The following is a 21,105-nucleotide window of genomic DNA, read 5'->3' as shown; positions in this document are numbered from 1 at the left end:
ACCACTGAGGACAGCAAGGTCATGTCCCCTGTATTTTTTGTCTTTTTTCATTATTTTATGTTTCTTAAAACATTAAATTTAAATGACATATTGCTAAAACTACTTTGTTGCGTCACTTAAGAAATTTGTTTTGCAAAGTAATATGTTTCAGCAAGTTCAGCTTTCGACACTGCACTTCCACTCCTTTAATTATGACTTTTTTTTTTTAATTGATCTATTTTATATAGCATTTTTTTGTTATGGTTAGGATCAGAGGTCCTGGCAGCAACAGTCCTTTACCTTTATTAAAGGGACAGTTCACCCCCAAATCAGAAATACGTAGTTTCCTCTGGCCTGCAGAGCCATTTATCCACCTATTCTGTTTTGGTGTGAGTTGCCTAGTTTTGTAGATATCGGCTGTAGAGATGTCTGCTTTCTCTCCATTATAATGGAACTGGCTGGCACTAGTTCTGTTGTACTCAAAGCACCCCAAAAAAATACATTTGAAAAACTGAACAGCAATATCTTTTTTCCAGAAATCATGACCAGCTTACACAAAATAATCCACAGACCTTGCTGTGACCAGTTTCATGTAGGAATTACTTTCTTTCTGCAGTAGAATCTGCTTGATATTTGATAGAAAGTTGTTGTAATTTTTCAGGTCATGTTGGGTGTGTGTCGTTGGTTAATGCATATTTTTGTGGAAGCAGAAATCACTTTTGCACTTGACATGTGGGAGGATTAGTAAATATCACACTCAATTTTTTGTTCAAAAACATCAGAGGAGTTTTTGTTTCAGGTGGCAAAGAAAAACAACAATGGCTGAATTTTATTATTGTTTTTGTTTTTTACTGTGGTATCAAATTGAGTATCAGGAAATCACTTGTATTGGTATCAGGTAGTAAATTTCTGGTATGGCGACATCCTTAATGCAGCACTTTTGAACATTCATGCAAGTGTAATTCTGAATTGCTGTAGTACTCTTTTAACATCACACGTTATCTTTAAGCAGAGTTGTTTTTGCTTTTTCCACGCAGTCAGATATAATATAAGTTGATATATAAAAGATATCAAAAGTAATGAGGCCTTTGCATCACAGACAACACAGTGAATCAGTGATCAGGCTGGTAAAGGCAGAAATATCTCTTAAATCACAGCTAAAGTCAAAATTTTATGACACTGGCATTTAATCGTTTCATTTTCAACTCCATCTGACCTCGTAGCTACTTTACTTTTTTTTTTTGTTTGTTTTTAACGGTGCTGCTGTCTTCTCAAAGTGAAACACCTTTTGACGTTTTGAAAAAGGCTCAATAAATCTTATGCCGACTCACTCTGTATGTAAGCAGCGTGGTGCGCTACCCAAGAGGCAAAAGATTTAACTGACATTTTTAAATAGGTTCAATGAATAGGTTCATTGGGACTTTAATTACATTCACTCTTTAACCGAGAGTGTTGTGGGCAATGGAAGTGGATCTTGACAAGCCAATGTGCTCTTATGACACCCCACCCACATAGCGCCGCTGTATTCCTGATTGCCCCTCTATCTGCAGGCAGCGCGGGCACACCACTGAAATCACTAATGCTTAATTAGCAGATTAGAAGATCCAATTAGGAGATCTCCTCTGTCTCAAATCAAGCCTCTGTCAACATGTCCTATGAAAATGAGATACTCCGCATTCACACTTAAGGTGGGCGTTTCACCCGCTGACAAAATGACCACTCTTGATTGACTGTTGCCTGCTTTGTTTAGCCCCGTGGACACTTTTGTCGGAAGCTCATTTGTGATTAATCATTTATAATTCAGGCCCATTTCAAACATAGACTGAACTGCGTGTCAGTGTTAAGATAAGTCCAGACAGACTGGGCGTAATATGAAAACACAGAGCTTGAATCTGTAACTGTTTGCTTGTATTTGTGCATCTTCTTGGGGTTGGAAATTTAGTTTCTTTTAAAGGAGAACTATGTAATATATGTACGGCACTAAATCATAAAATGGCCATGTTATGTGATTTGAGATGAAAGAAATATGCAAAATTGACAGCAACCCTCCAGACTGTATGTTCCCCATTGTGGGCTGGAATTTGTTTTTGTTTGCCTGTTTCAATTTTTTCAGAGTTGAAATTACTCCAGAATATTTGCCTGTTTTGTCCATTTATTGTAAGAGATCAATAATAATCTTTTAAAAGAAGTAAAGTTTTATTTATTTATTTATTAATGATTATATTGAGCAATGTGTCAATGGAGTTTGGCATGCGGTCACTGAACTCTGAACTGAACGTGTATTTTCAGAGTAGTGGGCTTTTGTTTTCAGGATAACAGGCTTAACTTTATATTGACAGGCATTTGACAGACTTATAAACAGCTGATCAACTTACAGTGTAGGACTCGTAAACTTGTCAGTGTGAAAATATAATTTTGCCCACATCTTGTTCTCCCTCTCCATGCCATCTGCAGGATGCCTGCTAATTACCACACAGTCATTTTACTCTAAAACCAAAGCTAACATGCATTAAAATAGTCAAGACAATTTTGTGATAAATGTGTTGATTTGAGTGGAAAAAAAGGATGAAGGAATGGAAACTTTACTTTAAGTTCTCCTTTGAGTCATGATTTCTAAATGGAAGCTCACATGGCTTTTTTAAATAGCCGTTATAGTTTTGTTTTTCCCCTTATTTTGTAATTAATGCAAACTGATTATTACGGTTTTCCAGTTTGATGTGTATGTTTGGTGCTTTTCATCCATGACAGAAGTGACAATTAAGGAAAGGCAATAACTTAAATTGCCTTGGATGTGCACTTCTTTGATTGCTAAAACAATGACCCATGCAGTTTCCCGTTCGACTCTCTATGTGAGATAATAACTCAAATATACTGTATTTTAGTCAGTGACAGTAATTGCTGATAAGTGATACTCACTGATATGACATGCAAATTGCTGTATATGGTGTCAATGGGACTGAGTGCTTCCACAAAGTGACAGCACATCCTCTGCAGCTGTCACCCAGACCGTTCTTTGGCCTTAAAAACAGGCATCTTTTAAAATGAAACCCAGACAACCCTTTTTTGTTAAATTGTTGGCTTTGTTATTGCGGCAAGACCTCTTAACTTAACCAACCATCAAATCAACCTTTAAGAAGAGTTTGTTGCAGTCAAACTAGAAAGATAAAAGAGGCTGCTGGGAAAGCATGAAAACACAAAGCACCAAAGCTAAAACTCCTTTAAGTAAAAGCGCTAACATGCTACATGAAAATCACACTATAAAATGATCCTGAGACCACAATGAATATGGATTGTCTTTACACGTTTGGTGCTGTTAGGATGGCAGGAGGTGTTTGCATTAGAGCAAGAACATTTGCTTTTGTTGTCACTGTTTCCTGTCGGGTTTAGAGAACAAGGTGTTTGTTTTTCTATACATGTCATACCACAGGTACCTGACATTTAGATCATTAATACATTATTTATTCACTGTGTGCAAATTAAGTGACAAAATCATAAATATTAACAAACTGTCAGCTCTAACAGAGGGAAAAACTACATTGAAATTCAACCCAGCAAATTAACAAAGAGTAAACCAGATAATACAGAAATCAAGGCAACTGGATGAAATAAATATTTAGATCATCGGTAAGTGAGCACAATGTTACTAATGGCCAAAGCCACAAAATAAGATCCAGCTATAAGTTATAACATGTAACATTTCCACAAATAAATATATAAAAACACTGGTGAGTTGTATACTTATATTTTCCCAAATGTTTCCAACCATTTTCAAACACAAAGTAATCAGTCTAATTTATTTCCTGCTAGCTGTGCTAGTGGCTATAACTTCCAGGAAAATTTGTTGGATACATCAGAGAGTGAGGAAGGAAGTCACCGTTACTAAACATGACGTGAATAAAACTTTAACATTACCTCGTCTATAAATAAAATTTATGCCTGAATCATGTCTGATAGATTCTCATCAGCTTGTGGTTGTTTGACAATGAAGACAACAACTCCCTTGATCCCACGCTACTTCACAATATCGTCTTTTGTTGTTGTTTTGATGTGAGAGATCCCACGCAGCAGTACTTACTTATGGTAATTTTTAAATTTTAAATTTCACTAGGCCCTCTATTCTCAAACTGTGGTACAAGTACTGCTGGTGGTACACAAACTCTCCCAGGTGGTACATGAAGAAATGTCAGAAATATTTGAAAACTAAGTAAAGTAATCTTGAGAAAAATATAATACTATCAAAATACTACAAATAATTGCTTGGAAATACATAAAATATGAGACAACCTCATTAAATGAAATGAAATTTAAATAAAGATTAAGTTAAACTAACTTCGGTAAACTCTGTAACTGACCCATGCTGCTATATTTCAACATTAGTTGTAATGGTGGTACTTGGAGAGCTCTATATTTTTTTAGGTGGTACATGGTGTAACACACTGCCCTAGGCTACTTTTTTTTAACAATAATATAGTAATATAAAACAAAATAGAGGGAAATAAAGCATTAACTAGGTAATTTCAAGTCCAACCAGGGCTGGAATGGGACTCATTTTCAGCTCTGGAGTTTCCTGCCTTAGATCAGCCCCCTTAAGTTCACAGTATCTTGTACCGGGAACATATGTGGTCAGTAGGTAACATTATACATTATATTTTGTTTTGCACACTAGAAATCTTGTCCCTCAATCACTGTCACCATCAACTTCTGGAGTTCATTCTGTATTTTCACTCTATTTTATTTTATTCTGGCCTTTCCAGCTCCCCCTTTTCTCTTTCTATTCTTCATCTTATCTTTTTTATGTCTTACATGCAACTTTAAGTAACTAACTGCATAATGCAATTTGAGATGGTGTTCAAATCAGACGTCTTGTGTCTTTAATCAGGTGAGCAGTCGTAACCTGGGCCCAACCAGCCCAGCCCAAAGTCACATCGTGGTTGGGTGGTAGTTTGCGGCGGTCTTCTCCAAATCTGCACATTTTAAATTCTGTGCAATGAGTCTTTTGGCCGTCGCACAACCAATGATTACTAATCGTTTTTGATGTTTAGACCAAGAGATGTGTGATTCAAACCGTGACCTAACCAAGTAGTTTTGGTTTTGCCTAAATCAACTGTGACCATTTCATGAAAAAGGCTTTCTGGCAGAAATGTCTCATAGGGTACATTGTGCATCAGTATGAAAGTAGTGTCTGTATTTGATGAGAACAGTTTGGTTATGTGATCAATCGTTTGGTCCGTGCTGATGACCAGGTTGCCATGAAACAATTCAGATCCTAGAAGAAGATTCCTGTAGATTTTACTGACCTTATTTCTTGATCTCTGTGTCTCTCTCCACTCTCACATCAAACCTCTTCTTGACAAACACGGCACCTAGGCAAGTTTTTGAAGATTAAACTCTTTATTTTAAAATTCTTTGGGAGATCATAAAGTTTCCAAAGTTGCTAAATATGTCAAGCTGAGTTTTGGTGAAATGGATATAAAACGATGCATAAGACATGTAGAATATTTCTTTTTGATGGAGTGGTCATAAAAAGGGAGCTCTTGGGCTTGAGTGTTTCTCTTAGTGTAAGCATCATATAACTTCAGAGGAGCTGGAACAAGCTGTCAGACAGACAGATTTCTAACATTAAAGCAAGCTGAAGGGGAAACAGTGATTTCCATGCAGTTTGGTGTGGATATTCACAATAAGAAGTTTTGGTGACCTCAGAACTTCCCCTCTAGCACCACCAGCAGGCCAGACTTGGACATGCACAGCCCGTCCCGGTGAGGTTCTAAGGGGCCAGTGTTGTTTACTCGGGTTAATCCACAAGGCAGAGCGTAATATGAAATGAACTATCATATGATATGATGCGTTGTGCAGACTTTGATGTTCTGCCCCCCTCCCTCCCCTTTTTAAATTAATTTTCAACCAGGAAGGTTTGACATAGACAACCAAGAACGATTCTCTGCAACCGTCCGAGCCGCCCCCGCCACCCCTGACCACCGCCACCGCACACACCAACACACACACGCTCCGCCGCTCCCCCCCCCCCCCCCCCCGAAGCCAAAGTCCACATTAACATCGTAATAGGAAAGTGTGTTAAAGCACAGCTTTAGCGGCCTGACAAGAGCAAATTGGATGTCAGAAGGATTCCTGCTCAGTTTAATTGAATCTGCCCAGCACTAAAAAAGAAAATCTGAAGTCAAAATAACCTATTAGATCTATCAGGTAATGTTTTGTTGAGTTTGACAGATAGCACCGCTCCGCCTCCCACCACCCCCCTCACCCCCCACCTCTTTCATTCCTGCAGGTCGGTTAATGCAGGAGTGTAAAGGTGGGTGGTAGCTGATGTTATCCATGATGTTTCTCTCTCTGTTTCTGTTATTCGTTAATAAATCGTGGCCTGTTCTTTCTGTTTCCTGGAGCTCACTCAGCAAATCCCTCGAGTGTAGAAGGCTGGAGAGGCCTGTGGAGGGGTTTTAGTCAGTTACTACGGCTAATGGATGGTGGGGGCCGCGCCACGTGACCTGATTGCTAAGACCCGCACGCTCGATCAGTCTCCTGACCTCACTTTTTCTTCTATTCCCTGTTTTCTATATGATAAGTCTTTAAAAAAGACATTAACTATAGAAGCGAAGGTTAAGTGTGTGGTGTAATGGTGTCTTAATAAGCTAAAAGCACAAAAATGCATTAGTCATGTATACATTACACTGCAGAATTAATTCCAGGTCACATCTCAGTGCAACATTAAGCTACATGAATCATCTTCTCTCCACCCATCCCGCTCCGTCTGTGTGCTGCTATTGATGAAAATATGTGTTCCTCCTTTGTGCTGCTGCGACGGGCCAATCACACCCACAAAGGAATATTAACTTTGGGTTGTCATGGATCCCTACACCTGATCAATAGCTTTCACATAACATTACAGCCAAGAGCTTCAGGGACTTGTTGTCCAGTCCCAGGCTTTTTTTTTTTTTTTTAACTTAATGCCTAATTTCTGAATGTTTTGTTGTGTGCGTTGTTGCGTTCAAGGTGCAGTGAGCGATTCTAAGGTTGTCACATTTTCAATATCAGCTAGGTAATTGATTAAAATAAGCTTTCGGTTTCAGAAATAGAATTGAAAAGGCAGAATCGGCAAGTCTCCCAGTTTTTTTTCTTTTTTTCTCCACCCCCACCTTCTTGCAAGCATCTGGTACGTGACTGAAGAAGAAAACAGCACTTCAAAGAAGAGACAGCGTAGCTTAGCTTAGCAGCCATCATACCACACTTCTTGATACCATATGGAGTTTCTTTTTAAAGAAGAATTTAAAAGTGTAAACAACAGTTCTCAGGACATAAAACCAATTGAATGCTGATCTCTATAAATCTAAACTTGATAGTCTAATGACAGTACAGCTATCAGTGCAAAAGCAAGAAAAAAAAATTAAATTGAAAAATAGAATAAAACCGTGACCATAAAATCAATAGAATCGCGACAATAAAGAAATGTAGTCTGTATGCTAATCCAAGTATCACAACCTTAAAGTAACATAACTTCATTACTTCACATTACTTTTGGATTACCTCAGTACCAAATATAGTGAGATTGTTCAGCCTAATATAACTTTTATGTTCATTGTATTTATTGTTTATTAATTGTTTGTCTAGCTATTCCTTCTGTCTTTGTGTGTTAATTATTGTGCAGTAATTATGCACGTTTGAAATTTAGATAAAATTATTGTAGTACAGATCTTGTGTTTTTACCCATACATAATCCAGATGTTGTTCCCCATTTCTGATTTAAAGATAAATTAATTATGAATGGTGAAGTGTCAGTATTATGGTAGTATATCGTTCTTTATTTTAAAATGTTTTCCCACTTAAAATTCCTGTTTTTACTGTACCGATTTTTGAGAGAAAACATGCTTTTTTTAAGCATTACACTTAAGGTGTGTAAGTATTTAGGGGGGTTTACTGGCAGAATATGGCAGCAATGGAATAGAAGTATGTTTTTATTTGTGTATAATCAGCTGAAAATAAGAATTGTTGTGTTTTCGTCACCTTAGAATGAGCCCTTTATATGTACAGAGGATGAAGGTCCTCTTCCATAGAGGCAAACAGGTTGATCCATCATGTTTCTGCAGGACCCTGGATCTGACAAACCAAACACTGGATCTAGACAGTGCTTGTTTCACAGGTTTCACGGCCACCTTCTCCTATATGTTTGTGGATGAGGTCAGAAATATTCAGTCGGTTGCTATAATGTGCAACCTCACCGCTAGATGCCACTAAATCCTAAGTCTTTAAAGGATAAAACATGCCAAATATATCTTTAAGGAAAGGTAAATTACTTACTTAGTCTGTTTTTCAGATGCAGATGTGACACATTCTGACCCAAACATGTGTTGTACAGTATTTTTTCACAGTTTGTGTCATTTTTGTGTCTGTAAGATGCACCTCTCTCCTCACTGCATATGCATTTAAAGGAGGACTGTGCAAATAATAGGAGGAGACGTTAACAGAGGTTGATTATTCAGCTGGATGGACTGAGGTCGAATTTGCCACTGACAGGTCTGCAGGGAAAATTCCCCTCATCTGAAAAGGAGGCGTCGACACACCGCTACTGAGATTTATAACATGGGAAAAGATTATGACTAACATTAACACAAAATCTACTATGATACAAAGGAATAGTGGATGGATGTTCAAGAGATTTTTATTTATTTATCTTGACCAACAATGAAATTTAAATCACAACAAGCTGTGTTTTATTAAGGCATTACATACATTTGGTTGCGTTTACCTCAGCATTAACCTCCACCTACTCTCTGTTTATCTGCCTTGTGCACCTTGTAAATGTTTTGTGTACCTTTGATTATCTTATTATCTTACATTGCATCCTAATGCACAAATAATTTGATATATTCTAAAGATTATAATATTGTGATTTTATGATTAATGGTTTGAGCAATAGTAACAGTTTTTCTCAGGTGGAGCTGGCCAAAGTAATTATTTTGTAATCAAGATCACCACGTTTCTTTTCTGAGCTCAGTGATCACACTTGCAGAGTGTGTGTCGAGGTTCAGTACCGGGAGCTGCCTGACTAAATGAGGCGCTGGATATACACAGGCTGCAGCCGCAAAACTCAATAAAAAACTGCAGTGCTCATTTCTGCAGCGCCGTTTTCCTGGCAGGTCTGGCCCTGAGTGAGTTGTCACAGTCCAGCAGGAATATGGTAATTCTTTTCCTGCTCGGTTTAATCAGTTCCTGATTGCAATCGTAACTGTTATTGTTGTGGAAATTTTGAGTAGAGTGGTTATTAAAATGTCAACCAGATAAAAAGGAGCTAAACTGGTCCCAGGAGAATAACTTCTTGTTGCATCTTGTTAGTTGGAAACAAACACTAACAAAAGAACACATACGGCAAAATATAATACCTCTAGCCAATTATTTTAATTCTGAAGCAATGAATTTAACACTAAATAGAGCAAGAATTCAGCTTTCAGTACAAACAGCAAGGAGTTGAAAGATGAAGGAGATGAAAGCAGACAGCCAGGTGTTTTGCCTTTGCATCATGCCCCGCCCCTTTTTGGGTGAAAGCAGCCCCTCTCGTTGGACAAGCAGAAAATGCAAATGAGAGGTCCTTGTCAATTTAATTGCAGAAAATAAGAATATTGTAATGTTTCTTGGCTATTTGGAGCCCAAATCCTATGGCCAACAACTGGTGTCATTATATTGAAAAAATGAAAGGAACAGGGGTTGATGAGTGTCCTTTCAGTCTGCGTCCATCAAAGCAGACAAACCTAACATATACAACAACGTTTCTGAATCTTTAGCTAATGTATTTCAGAATCAGAATCAGAAATACTTTATTGATGCACGTGAGAAATGACATCTGATATCTCTCACTTTTTCTGTACGTAGGACACTTCATTTTACTGTAAACTCATTACATCACAACAGAACTACTATTACTTTTAATAATGTTATTTTTAAGTTTTACTGCAACTCAAGAGGAGTATAAAAGAGGTCAGTTTTAGCCTCGCTTACTTTACTTTATGCTGTTTACAAGGTTTATTTTTAGAAGGTACGTTCGCTCGATTTATGTGAATTATTAATGTTAAAATACCTTCTGCTCCTGGCGAGCGGACAGACTGACACCAAACTCTGCTCTAAAAGCAGGTGTTTTCTTTCCCGATTCACTTCAATCTAAAGGGGCAATCCGCACACTTGTCATTCAGTCAGTAACATCATTAACTAACCTGTGATGAAGAGTCTGCCACACATGTACACACATTTTCTGGCCGGGTCCCACGGTTCACAATTTTCATCCTCACTGCGGATGACCTGAAGCCACTGATCTTTTCTTTCACTTGTTGTTTGACATGCAAAATGCAATGCAGCAGCTTTCACTTTAGCATCTGGCACTTTTAAATCATTAGTTTTCACCATAAAGAGCTGTGGTCTTTTTGACTATAGGAAAGTGGTGTTTGCCTGCTCTCATATATTCACCACTTACACAAAAAGTTATGTTTAGTTGTATTCCCTGAGATGGCCATAATTACAATGGGAATGACTCAGTCTTCTTACAATTCATTCTGTTTGTGAGTGAATGATGAGTCAACGACATGGTCAAGAGTCTTTTCAATCAGTTTCTATTCATAGAAGCAACATGTTTCATTGCTGTGTTCAAGCTGCAATTCTTTGGCTCTGCAGCTGCTCTTACATAAAGTCTAATCTACTATCTGATCTCTCAATATTCACCTGTCAGACATCTCAGGATGGATGTGGTGGCTGACTGTTGTTTTTTTTTTTGTTTTTTTTGCTTTCAGATTCACGAGCTGGAGAAGGAGCACCCAGAACGGTGGACCACGCCGTCATCGGAGGGGTGGTGGCCGTGGTCGTCTTCGCCATGCTCTGTCTACTCATCGTCTTGGGGCGCTACTTCGCGAGACACAAAGGTAGCGGACCCAAAAATGCAGCTTCATAACCAGTACTAACACATTTGAGTTTTCACTAAGTAAAGTTGCATCGTGTGCGCTTTATATACAGTATACATGAAAAGAAAAGTGAATCCTACCATCACTCAAATGCTATAGTTGATGCAGCCTGTCAGCCTTAATAAAACCATTGAGAGTAGCTGAAAATATTCAGCATTCGCAGTAAGTGACAAAGTAAGAGAGGAGTGCAAAAACACTGACTGACAGCTATAAACTGGTGCAATAACACACCAGCCTACGGCAGAACAAACCACCGTGTTGCTATAGTTGTGGAAGACTTGCGAGGAGGGTGTGTTTTGAAGATACGACTGGCACTGTTCAAGTTTGACTAACAGCCACCTGGCAAATAAATCTCTTCCCCTTTATTTGGAGAAACCAAGACAGGATGTGGAAAGTGAGTCGGGACAATAAAAACATAAAAGCCAGGAGGATATATTACTACTTTACAAATCAAGCTGTCCGTATTTGCTCAGATTAAACATAATTGGACAGAATCTGCAGCTTCAGTGAATTCACTCTCTAATTCTTCTGATAGATTTTAGATAAATGATCACACGATATAAAGTGCAACAACATCTAAGACCCATAGCAGGCCGAGAATTTCATCATTTTAGCGGCAAGTTCACTTTACCTTCAGCGTTGTCAAATTTTTGAGGGCAGCAAGGCCATCAAATAAAGCGATGCTCCACAAAAACAGTGAATTTAATGAAAGGGTTAAGGATGATTTATTAATTATTACACTATTTTTCCAAATTTGATAATACAGAAAGTACAGGAACAGTCAGTCAGTCAGAGATGAATCAATATAATGACACAATACTAAATAATGTACAATATATAATGAGTTAGTATCTCAAAATAATGATTATTTTTAGATTCTAAGTCATTATTTGGAGATAAGTCATTATGAAAGGGATGTAAGCATGCAATGAGCAGATCATCAATATGAAATCAACCCCTCAATTAATCAAAAAGTTTAAAAAAGTTAAAGCTAAAAAACATAAACCTATAGAAGAGAATCATTAAGTCATATAGAGTCATATATATATATTGCGTCTATTTTGAGGCATTTTGAGGATATCAGTAAAAGAAAACGGTGGACTAAAATACCTCCAGAACCAGCTGTTCCTCCCACATTACAATTCTTTATCCTCTACAATGTGAATGATTATCTTTGGCTTCAGCATAAACCAAAAGACGAAACAAGACTGCTGACTAAAATGAAGAACATCAACAACATGATGTTAAAAAAAAATACAAATAGAGGTTTTAAAAGCAAAAACTTGCACAGAGGACTGGGTGCAATACTTTGTAAAACAGGCAGATAGAGTGAATATGTGACAGGAAATTTCAAATAATCCTCTGCACTTTTCAGCACTTTTTAAATCTATTTCTTAGCGTTTATAATTTTTAATGCAATATGTGTTAACATTTGTGAGCTGCACACTGTTTGCCTCTAAACACACACTGATTCAGCAGGTTATAAAATTTATCAGGTGTATCCTCTTTACTTTGTTTCTGTAAAAACCTCTACATCCTTGGATGGATGTTATCCAAATAATGGAAAGATGGTTATTGAGGCTACGGGTTACTGATGGTGAGTAAAATTACATTTTTCATGCAGTCCTGCTGAATAGTATAACACATCTCGTATGCTGCCCTCATAACCAAGAAATAATTATAATCTATAACAAATTTCACACTTTGATATTTCTTATGCAGGAGGAAATGGAAGCGGATACATTAACCAACCACTTTAGAAAGGAAATACTTTAAATGAGGCAATTTAAAAGTGTAGAAGAGACGTTTTTTTTTATTTTATGGTGTTACTGAACTTACTGTTTCCAGTCAGCTTTCTGCCCAGAAGCTTTACATTCAGGTAAAAATCATTTCTGTTGTCTGATGATGGATCTCTGTGGTGAACCTGAACATTTCTCATCTGAAAAAAACAATGTAAACTGTAATATAGATCATGATATTCTCCTGTGTCCAATGACTCTTACTCTTGATTATTTAACACTGAAGGTGAATGAATACTGAATGAGCCTGGGGTCACATGTCAATCAGTAAATATTGCAATATAAATATGCAATATATGAATAAATACTAATCATTATTGTGAGGTTATTTCAGGGCCAACTCGTTTTCCAGCATGCAGCGCAGCCTAGATGGTGCTTTTACATGGGAGCACAAGGGTGAGCAGTGGTTTAGGCAGCATTCAGTCAGCTCATCTTTGCTCCAGTCGTTCCTGTAAAGCAGATTCCTTCCTACACATCTATGATCAGGGTTTAGTTGGTCATGCATGACTAACAGTACGCTCACACTGCAATGCCAAGGGTGTCTCTGTGAATTTTAAACTTGGAAGGGTTAGTTTCACAGACAGGGTTTAGATTAATCCAGGAGTAGGTCTTGATCCGTTTTAGTTAAACCAGCTTTCGTGAACTTGGCTTAAATTTGGCTTAGTTAGTCTGGGACTGTCAAGTCCTGGAGTAAGGTAAGAGCCTAAAGGTGCTCTTAAAAGGTGCTCTGGAGGCAAAACAACTGCAGTTCATTAAAAAAACTTTTCTTAAACAAATTGTGTCAAACTGTCCTGTTATTAAAGGTAAAGAGAAACTTGTCTGGCCTCAAAACTGGCTGCCCAAAGTAGGGTGCGTGGGCCAAAGTTGGCCCACCATAAGGTTTGATTTTGACTGCCATATATTTCTAGCTAAAAAACTAATATTTTAACAAATTATATTATGTATAATCATTTATGTTGTTTTTTTGAGGTAAAATATCCTCTTTCTTCCACCTCTCCTGTCTATTTTTATTTTTATTTTATTTTATTTTATTATCTTTTTTTAATTCGAAAATAGGAAAGCAGGAAAACAGAACAATCTATTTCTTGTTCGGAAAGGGGCGTAGGATGAAATAGGAAAACTTTTCAAGTCCCAGAACTTTTTAATACATTGTCAATCAAATCACACAAAAACATTCACCTGTCTTGTCCAATGAAGACAAAAGGCTAAAAAATCTTTTTAAAAAGCATTTAAAATACATCAGATCCATAATTATTAATTATTTTTTACAATCTGAGTACAGTTTGCGCAGGAGGTCAGTCAATTAGGGGAACTTGGGATCTTAAAACAATTTTGCATTTTAACAATATATTACAATAGATGTTTGTTTTTGGCCCATGATCAATATTTAGATATTTCAAATAGTCCACGATCCCTCACAAATAGTACAGAGCAGAAGTTAAACCTGCATCTTCATCTAGTCTCCTAAATTAGCCCTAATCCTCCCTCTTAGAGTTGGTTTAGTTTAATCCAGAACAGACAAACATTTTAGTCCGGCTTGTCTGTGGATGGACCCTTATTTTATACAACGTGGATGTTGTCATTACCTTAATACTGAGACCTGGTAACAAATCAGCACTGCTATTAAGAGGTCTGACAGGTCAAGAAACACAAACAATCAAACCTTTAGTTTAACCCTTAGTTACCTGTAGTTTAGTTTAAATTGGTTCAAGCTTCACCTACAAGACTTACTGTAGTTTTTACAGATTTTTGTGCAATGAGGGGATCAACTGACCTCCACATAAAGTTGTTTAGATCATCTGGTGCAACTGTCTGACACAGGGACACAGAGTAAGATGCAGGGAACTCACACTTAATGCTCATTTCTCATTTTGTATTCATTGTCATGTGCCACTTTTTCTGTTAGGCTGTTCACGTTATTTTTTAAAATATAACATAGCATTAAAATGCAAATAAACAGATTAAATGCAGGTCACTTTAACTAATGGCATGGTGCGAGTTGTGAGCTGTTGATTGTGCAGTGAATGCCAGCTATGAATATTCATAAAGAAGCAACAATGATAGCGAAAAGACAGAGGAGTGATTCATATTTTCATGTTTTACTTCTGGTGGCTGCACCAACGTGGAGAAATGTTAGAGACGGTAGACGTCGATGGCCACTGAGAAAAAAAAAAAAGAGTTCATGCAGACTTTCAGGATGTTCAGGGTGCCCTTCAACTACCTCTGTCAGAAACTTTCCATAATAATGACTCAACAAAACACTTGAGAGTGAACACTGGAGTAGGGTTGTATTAGCAGGCTACGGGGGCGGATTACAGCATAATTCTGATATGAGTGTTCAAACTGAAGTTAATTGCCAAAAGTCAGATAAATTAACTTTCAGATAGGATGACGGCTGCCAAAGTGAATGTTAAAATGTCAGGTTCAGTTTTTCTTTCTAAAATCTGTCATTAAAACCTGACATTAAATAAGGAGAGAAATTCTTTCATTTAACCTTAAAGGGATAGTTCGGATTATTTGATGCTGGGTTGTATGAGTTACTTATTGATAGTCAGGGTATTAGCTACATTAGATGGGGGTCAACATGCCCTCAGGTAGGGGAAGCAGAGAGGAGCACCAGCACAGAGCCTACGCAGTATACTGCTGTAGACAGGGTCAGCAACAAAAGGTATTTTAGCCCCTTAAAAAAAGTCCTTCTTAAAAAAAAATGTATCTCACTTTAAATGTACACTGTATTTAGAATATTTTCTCTGCTTTACTTTGCCATTAGACAGCCCTTTCTGACAGGAAACCATTTATAATTATAAATGCTGAATATCTTTCCCTCCAAAATCACCAAACTCCATTAGAAAAATCATTAATTTTAACTCACAGAACACAGGAGTTGCTTTTCTACCACTGCCTCAATCTGTTAGTTTGTTTGTGTTATTGCGTGACTTCGGTTAATCCAAACCTAACTTTTAAAACACCAAAGTCACACAATAGCACAGACAAACAAACAGATGGAGGCAGTGGTAGAAAAGCAACTCCTGTGTTCTGTGAGTTAAAATTAATGATTTCACCAATGGGGTTTGGTTGGTTTCTAGAAGGTGATATTTGACTTATATAACAGCCATTTCCCATCACAAAAGGCTGTCTGACAGCAAAGTAAAGCATTGACTGGCATCTAATGTAGCTAATACACCGACTATCAATAAATACCTCGTGCAGCCGTACATCAGATAAAACAAACTATCCATTTAACACGTCCCACATCACCACCATTCTGGTCCAACACCAGGGAAGACCTTGTTTCTTTCTAATCAAGCAGCATTTGTGCTTTTATTTCTTCCATGTCTGACAGCTCCCCCTCTCATTCAATCTGCAATATTGCCTTCATTATCAGACTATGATAGGATGTGAATAAATCTTGTAAATTAAGTTTGAAGTGGCTTGCTAGTTCTTTTTTTTTTTTTGCTGAACTTGACAAGGTTAATTTGAAGGTGTGAGCTCTGCTCTTCCCACCACACTCGAGATCATTTCACAACCCTGATTTTCATGTGAATGAAAGAGAGTGATGTATAATCTGAATATTATAGCTTGCTGGTTTTAGGTTTGCGTAAATGGCCACACGGAGACGGATTTGCATAATTAGGTGCTGTGGGATGTAAGAGCAGCATCTTAATCTTTTGTATCATCGGAGCAGCAGGCTATCATCCAGTCCGTGACACTGTCCTTCCTCCTCCTCCTCCTCCTCCTCAGGTACCTACTTCACACACGAAGCCAAAGGAGCAGACGACGCAGCGGACGCAGACACAGCCATCATCAACGCAGAGGGCGGCCACACCAACTCGGACGAAAAGAAAGAGTACTACATCTAATCAAAACAGGACCCCTCACTCTAGTGTCCTCTTTGGGACGCCGAGCTGTTTTTGGGGCCGGGGGCATGGGGGAGATGGGGGGTGGGGGGTGGGGGAGTCGATAGAGGGATTTGATGGTTCAGGATCACTTGTAGTGAGAGTAGAGGGGTCGAGGAGTAGAGGAGAGACGGGGTTTTAAAGAAAGGCCTGGTTTTAAGCCGTTGTTTAGTCTAGTCTGCAGATGTAGATGGAATGTTTTGTGTGTAAAAAAAAACAAAAAATCAAAAAAGGACAAAAAACGGGGGCGGGTCCGGGGTTTTTCGGTAAACTGAGACGGGGATGGGGTTGGGGGTGGGAAGGTGCGCCAGACGTTGCCAGAAATCACTGTAGAGAGCTTCACCATTCAACACCTCCCTAACTGCTGGTACGAATTTTATTTAGTTCAGCCATTTGCAGAAAATTCTGTGCCTTGTTCTATCCATACTTTGGATTTGTGTTGATCCTCATTTGCATAACCTTGTTGCTCCCCCTTCTTTCCCTGTTCCATCTTTCCCACTCGTAATTATCAATGTGCTGTTGGCTTTTGTATGAGGGTAAAATTACACAGCCACTTTATTCATTTCCCCAAATGTGTCTGCACACACGCATCCTCTCCTGCATAACAAAAACTCTTTCCAGTATACTGTGATTTGTCTCAAGCCATTACCTCCCTCTCTATTTTTCCCCCTGAAGTTTTGACAGCTCCAAAAATGCATGGAATGCTTTACATATCATTGTACAAAGGACATAAATGAGAAACAGGTTTGATGTACTGTATGTACCCTCCCCTGCCCCTTCCTGAACACAACCACATTCAAAAACATAATCAAAAAGAAGGCAGCAAAGGATAACGATTTTATTGGGCCAATTCAGTTAATTCACGTTTTGCAGCCTCTGTTTGTTCTTCAGAGCAGATATTCTCCTGCCTCTTAAACTATTACTTTTCTTACTAAAGAGAGGTAGTACATTATTTTTCCTCTCTGTGCTGCCATCTCATTATTTTGATTTCTTCCTCTGTTCAGAACTCTTTGTCTTTTATTTGGCTGAATGGAAGCCCTCTTTTCCCACTGGCTTTTATTGACTCGTAATGATGAGATTCAATTGATTTCCATCTGCTCGCACTCTACAATATTTTTTCTTACAAATGGGAAAGTAAGAAAATGTAAATTGTTTTAAAAATGCTTTTTGGCAGACTCTCCGTCAAGATGCCTCAGTAATAAAAGGCTGTTGGAAAAGAAAAAAAAACAAAAAAAACATTTGGTGTTAATATTGGCCAACCGGCAGCCAAAAGATGCTGGTGTACTGTACATAAAGAGAAACAGCCTTAACCAAACTCCAAACACATTCAAAATTTATTTTAGGAATACATTAAGCTGCACAAAACATTAAAAAAAATGGCCATGGCAGTTGCGGTTCTCCCATCAGAGGGTTCATGTTATCTCATAGACACACAATCCAATGTAAATCAAGCCAATGGAATCACTGCTGTATTGTACACTAATCCTTACTAAGAAATATTTTTTACAACTTACTAGAATTACAATGGAGTACCTTTGTGGATTTTATTGTATCACGCTCATTGTGAGTTCAGTCAAAACGTAACACGAGCAAAAGTTTGAGAAAGTCTTCTGAGAGAGAGACGGGCCAGTCTTTCCACTTCCATCACACCTTCTGAATATATATTTTTTGCTTTGGTGCAGCGGCTTGAGTGCTTAATCATTCAGTGGTTTTTTGCATGTGTGTACCTGCTGAAACCCATCCTTTCTGCTTCCTCTCTATCTTGCTTTATGTATCACCTGCCAAAACTCGATGAGGATCTGTTTTGCTGTGCCAGCTGGGGAGCACTGAGGAATGCCAAAAGTAATTAATTGTTTGTAACTGAACTTAATACACATGTTGTGCTCCGTGGTGGAAAAAAATCCCATGGGTTGCATTAATGCCCTGGCTTCTTAACGTGGCAATGAGGATGTGTTCGTGGCATTGTTTGTCATCATCATGTGTTCACACAGCAAGCAGCTTCCTTAATGAGTCCTTTCTCTATGTGACAGCTGCTGGTGGATTGAGTCGAGGTAGCAGTTCACACCTTCGCAGTTTTGAAGTTCTGAAAAGCCAGAATCACTTGGACAAACTTAAACTGAATCAAATGAGAAGAGAAAAACTTTGATTTTCTTTTTGCGCTAATTGTCTGATAATGGCAGCCTATCTTGGCCTGCCATCAACACTTTTGAGTGTTCAGTCAAAGCAGATGAATTGCATTTTATTGCAGCGTAATATCAAAACTTGCAGTGTTTGCTTTCTTTTTAATGAACTAGCTGAAGAAGTTTTTAGATTAAGATTCAGAAAATCAACAACAGTGAGTTTTATGAATATGAAACATTCCATATCAAATGTTTATAGTATCAATACACCAATGACATCTGTTTGGATTGCATATTAATAAGAAAATAGCCATAAATAAGATGTTTTCGCAAAGTCATATCACTGTTCCATTGTCGGTAGAGGTATAGCTAGGGCTGTGACGATCACTATGACGCCTGCCACAGGGTTGACATCATTACTGTCATCACTTCAAATTTCATTTTGAAGAGTCAATCTCATGTTATTCTATTGCACGATGCATTTGAGATCATTACGTGCATCTGTAGATCAGTGAAGAAAGTCCAATAAAACTTAATTATTTGAGCAGTCGTGGTTAACCACCATCCCGTGAGAATCAGAGAAATTCCACACTGTCACAGCCCTACACAGAGCTACTTTCAAGAACAAGCTTTTTTTTTAATGAGAGACCACTGCAACATAGAACAACACAAACAAATGAAGGCATACCTTACCATATACACCTGAGTATGGCATAAAGATGTATATTGTGAATACAGAAAACACTAAATCGCACAGAACACAACAGAAATTTCTAGAGGACGCCAAAAACTGATTAACTTCAACTATGTTTGAGAATGAGTTTACAAAGTTTCCTGCAGTTTTAAAAATCTGAATGTGCAATGCTGATTTTATTGGAGATAATTCTATACACCCCTTAGTGTAATCCGAGTAATTACCTACTAGAAAATTCATCCATTTTAGACATCCCCCAGAAATGACTATTGTTTTGTAGTTTTGTTGCTCTGAACAGCCAGCAGTTTCTGTCTTTGATAGTACAGGGTTGGGTAGTGACTTATTACATGTAATCAGGATTATGTGATCAGATTACAAAAAAGACAATTTTTTAATCAGCCCAAATTACATTTGAAAAAATGTTTAATTAGATTAGAATTACATTGTCAAGGATTACATTTTGATTATGTCTTTAAAATTATTACATGCAGGGTTTCTTAGAGAAGTGCTCTACTTTGTGGTGAACCTGGTGGTTGAGAAATGCATTTTATTCGCATTTGATTTTACATTTGAGATGTTTAAAGAGAAAAGCAAAACAAAAATTGAGCAACTTTTTTTTTATTTTAGGACAAGTGCAGCACTTTAAATGTTTGATTGCAATGAAATCCAAAAATATTCAAATTAAGTTACGATATTGTAGTCCAGTGGATTACGTTACTAATTACAAAATTTGTAATTTGCAGATCACATTTCAAAGTAATCTGACCCAACCCGCTTTCTGTATCTGTGCCTTTATGCCATGCACTGTATGTGTTGCAAAATTGATGAATGCGCTTCATTTTCTTGTGTTTTGTTGCTTGTTGCTTGTATAGTGTTTAGTTCTCTTAAGCACTCTATTTTTTGCTGCTTTCCTCAGATTTAATTTGTGTCTTATATTTGTCCATTAAATTGTTAATTTTTAACATATTTTTCTCCCCAGTAATCATATCAATATCAATCATATCTCATTATTAAACCTACATTTTATGAAACTGTCACTTTTACACTGAACTCTCTGGGAAATTAATATATATTTTAATCATGCTGCTTGCTGTGTGGACACCCATATCCAAGTTTCAATCATTTATTGCCATGTTAATGAATTAACTGATTGGAATTTGTCAGTGTGCAGCTCAGATTGCAACACATCATCAATGTGATAGCTTTAATATATCATAGTCATGCATGAAGACAGCATTCAGTCTTTCCATATTGCGATTGTGGTTTTGGGGGTCATTCAAAGGCAGTTGAGAAGGTTCTTGGGAAATGCATTACACATATTTCACTTTCCTGAGCATAACGCACCTGTGCATTTTTAAAATCGCTGGGTGGGAGCTGTGGACATACTTTTAGCTTTTCCATTCGGATGGGGCAGTTGTAGATGTGGGCAACAGGAGCGATGTTGCAGACAAAGATCAAAGACGCGGTGTCCAACTCTCTCCAACTGTTTATTCTTCTGTGAAAACTTGAGTTAATTTAAAAGTTCTGTACTCGCAAAAGGAATTACCACTAAGTTAACACTGTATGCTGATGACACTGTTTTGTGTTTGTTACGTGGACGGGCGGGGGTGGGGACGGGTTCTGATTAGGTTAGATGTTTTACGGTCTGGTGTCTGATAAAACTAT

The 21,105-nt window shown here is 37.8% G+C and overlaps 1 protein-coding gene across 5 annotated transcripts in view; it reads left to right on the top strand.

Moving 5' to 3' along the window:
• cadm1a (cell adhesion molecule 1a) overlaps nt 1-16,646 on the top strand; it is a 570,965-nt gene extending 554,319 nt beyond the window's left edge. For all 5 annotated transcript variants that reach the window (XM_084730382.1, XM_084730385.1, XM_084730384.1 and 2 more), the window contains 2 exons: nt 10,764-10,892; nt 16,472-16,646. In XM_084730382.1, the coding sequence (XP_084586508.1) occupies nt 10,764-10,892; nt 16,472-16,590 (248 nt within the window). In that variant the 3' untranslated portion in view covers nt 16,591-16,646. The remainder of the gene's footprint in view (nt 1-10,763; nt 10,893-16,471) is intronic.
• The last annotated feature ends 4,459 nt before the right edge of the window (nt 16,647-21,105 follow it).

Source organism: Lutjanus erythropterus, chromosome 11 (assembly GCF_056507025.1).
Source record: "Lutjanus erythropterus isolate fLutEry1 chromosome 11, fLutEry1.hap2, whole genome shotgun sequence".
Lineage (NCBI taxonomy): Eukaryota > Metazoa > Chordata > Actinopteri > Lutjaniformes > Lutjanidae > Lutjanus > Lutjanus erythropterus.
Note: the sequence above shows the minus strand (reverse complement) of the source record. Positions and strands in the feature narration are given on the sequence as shown.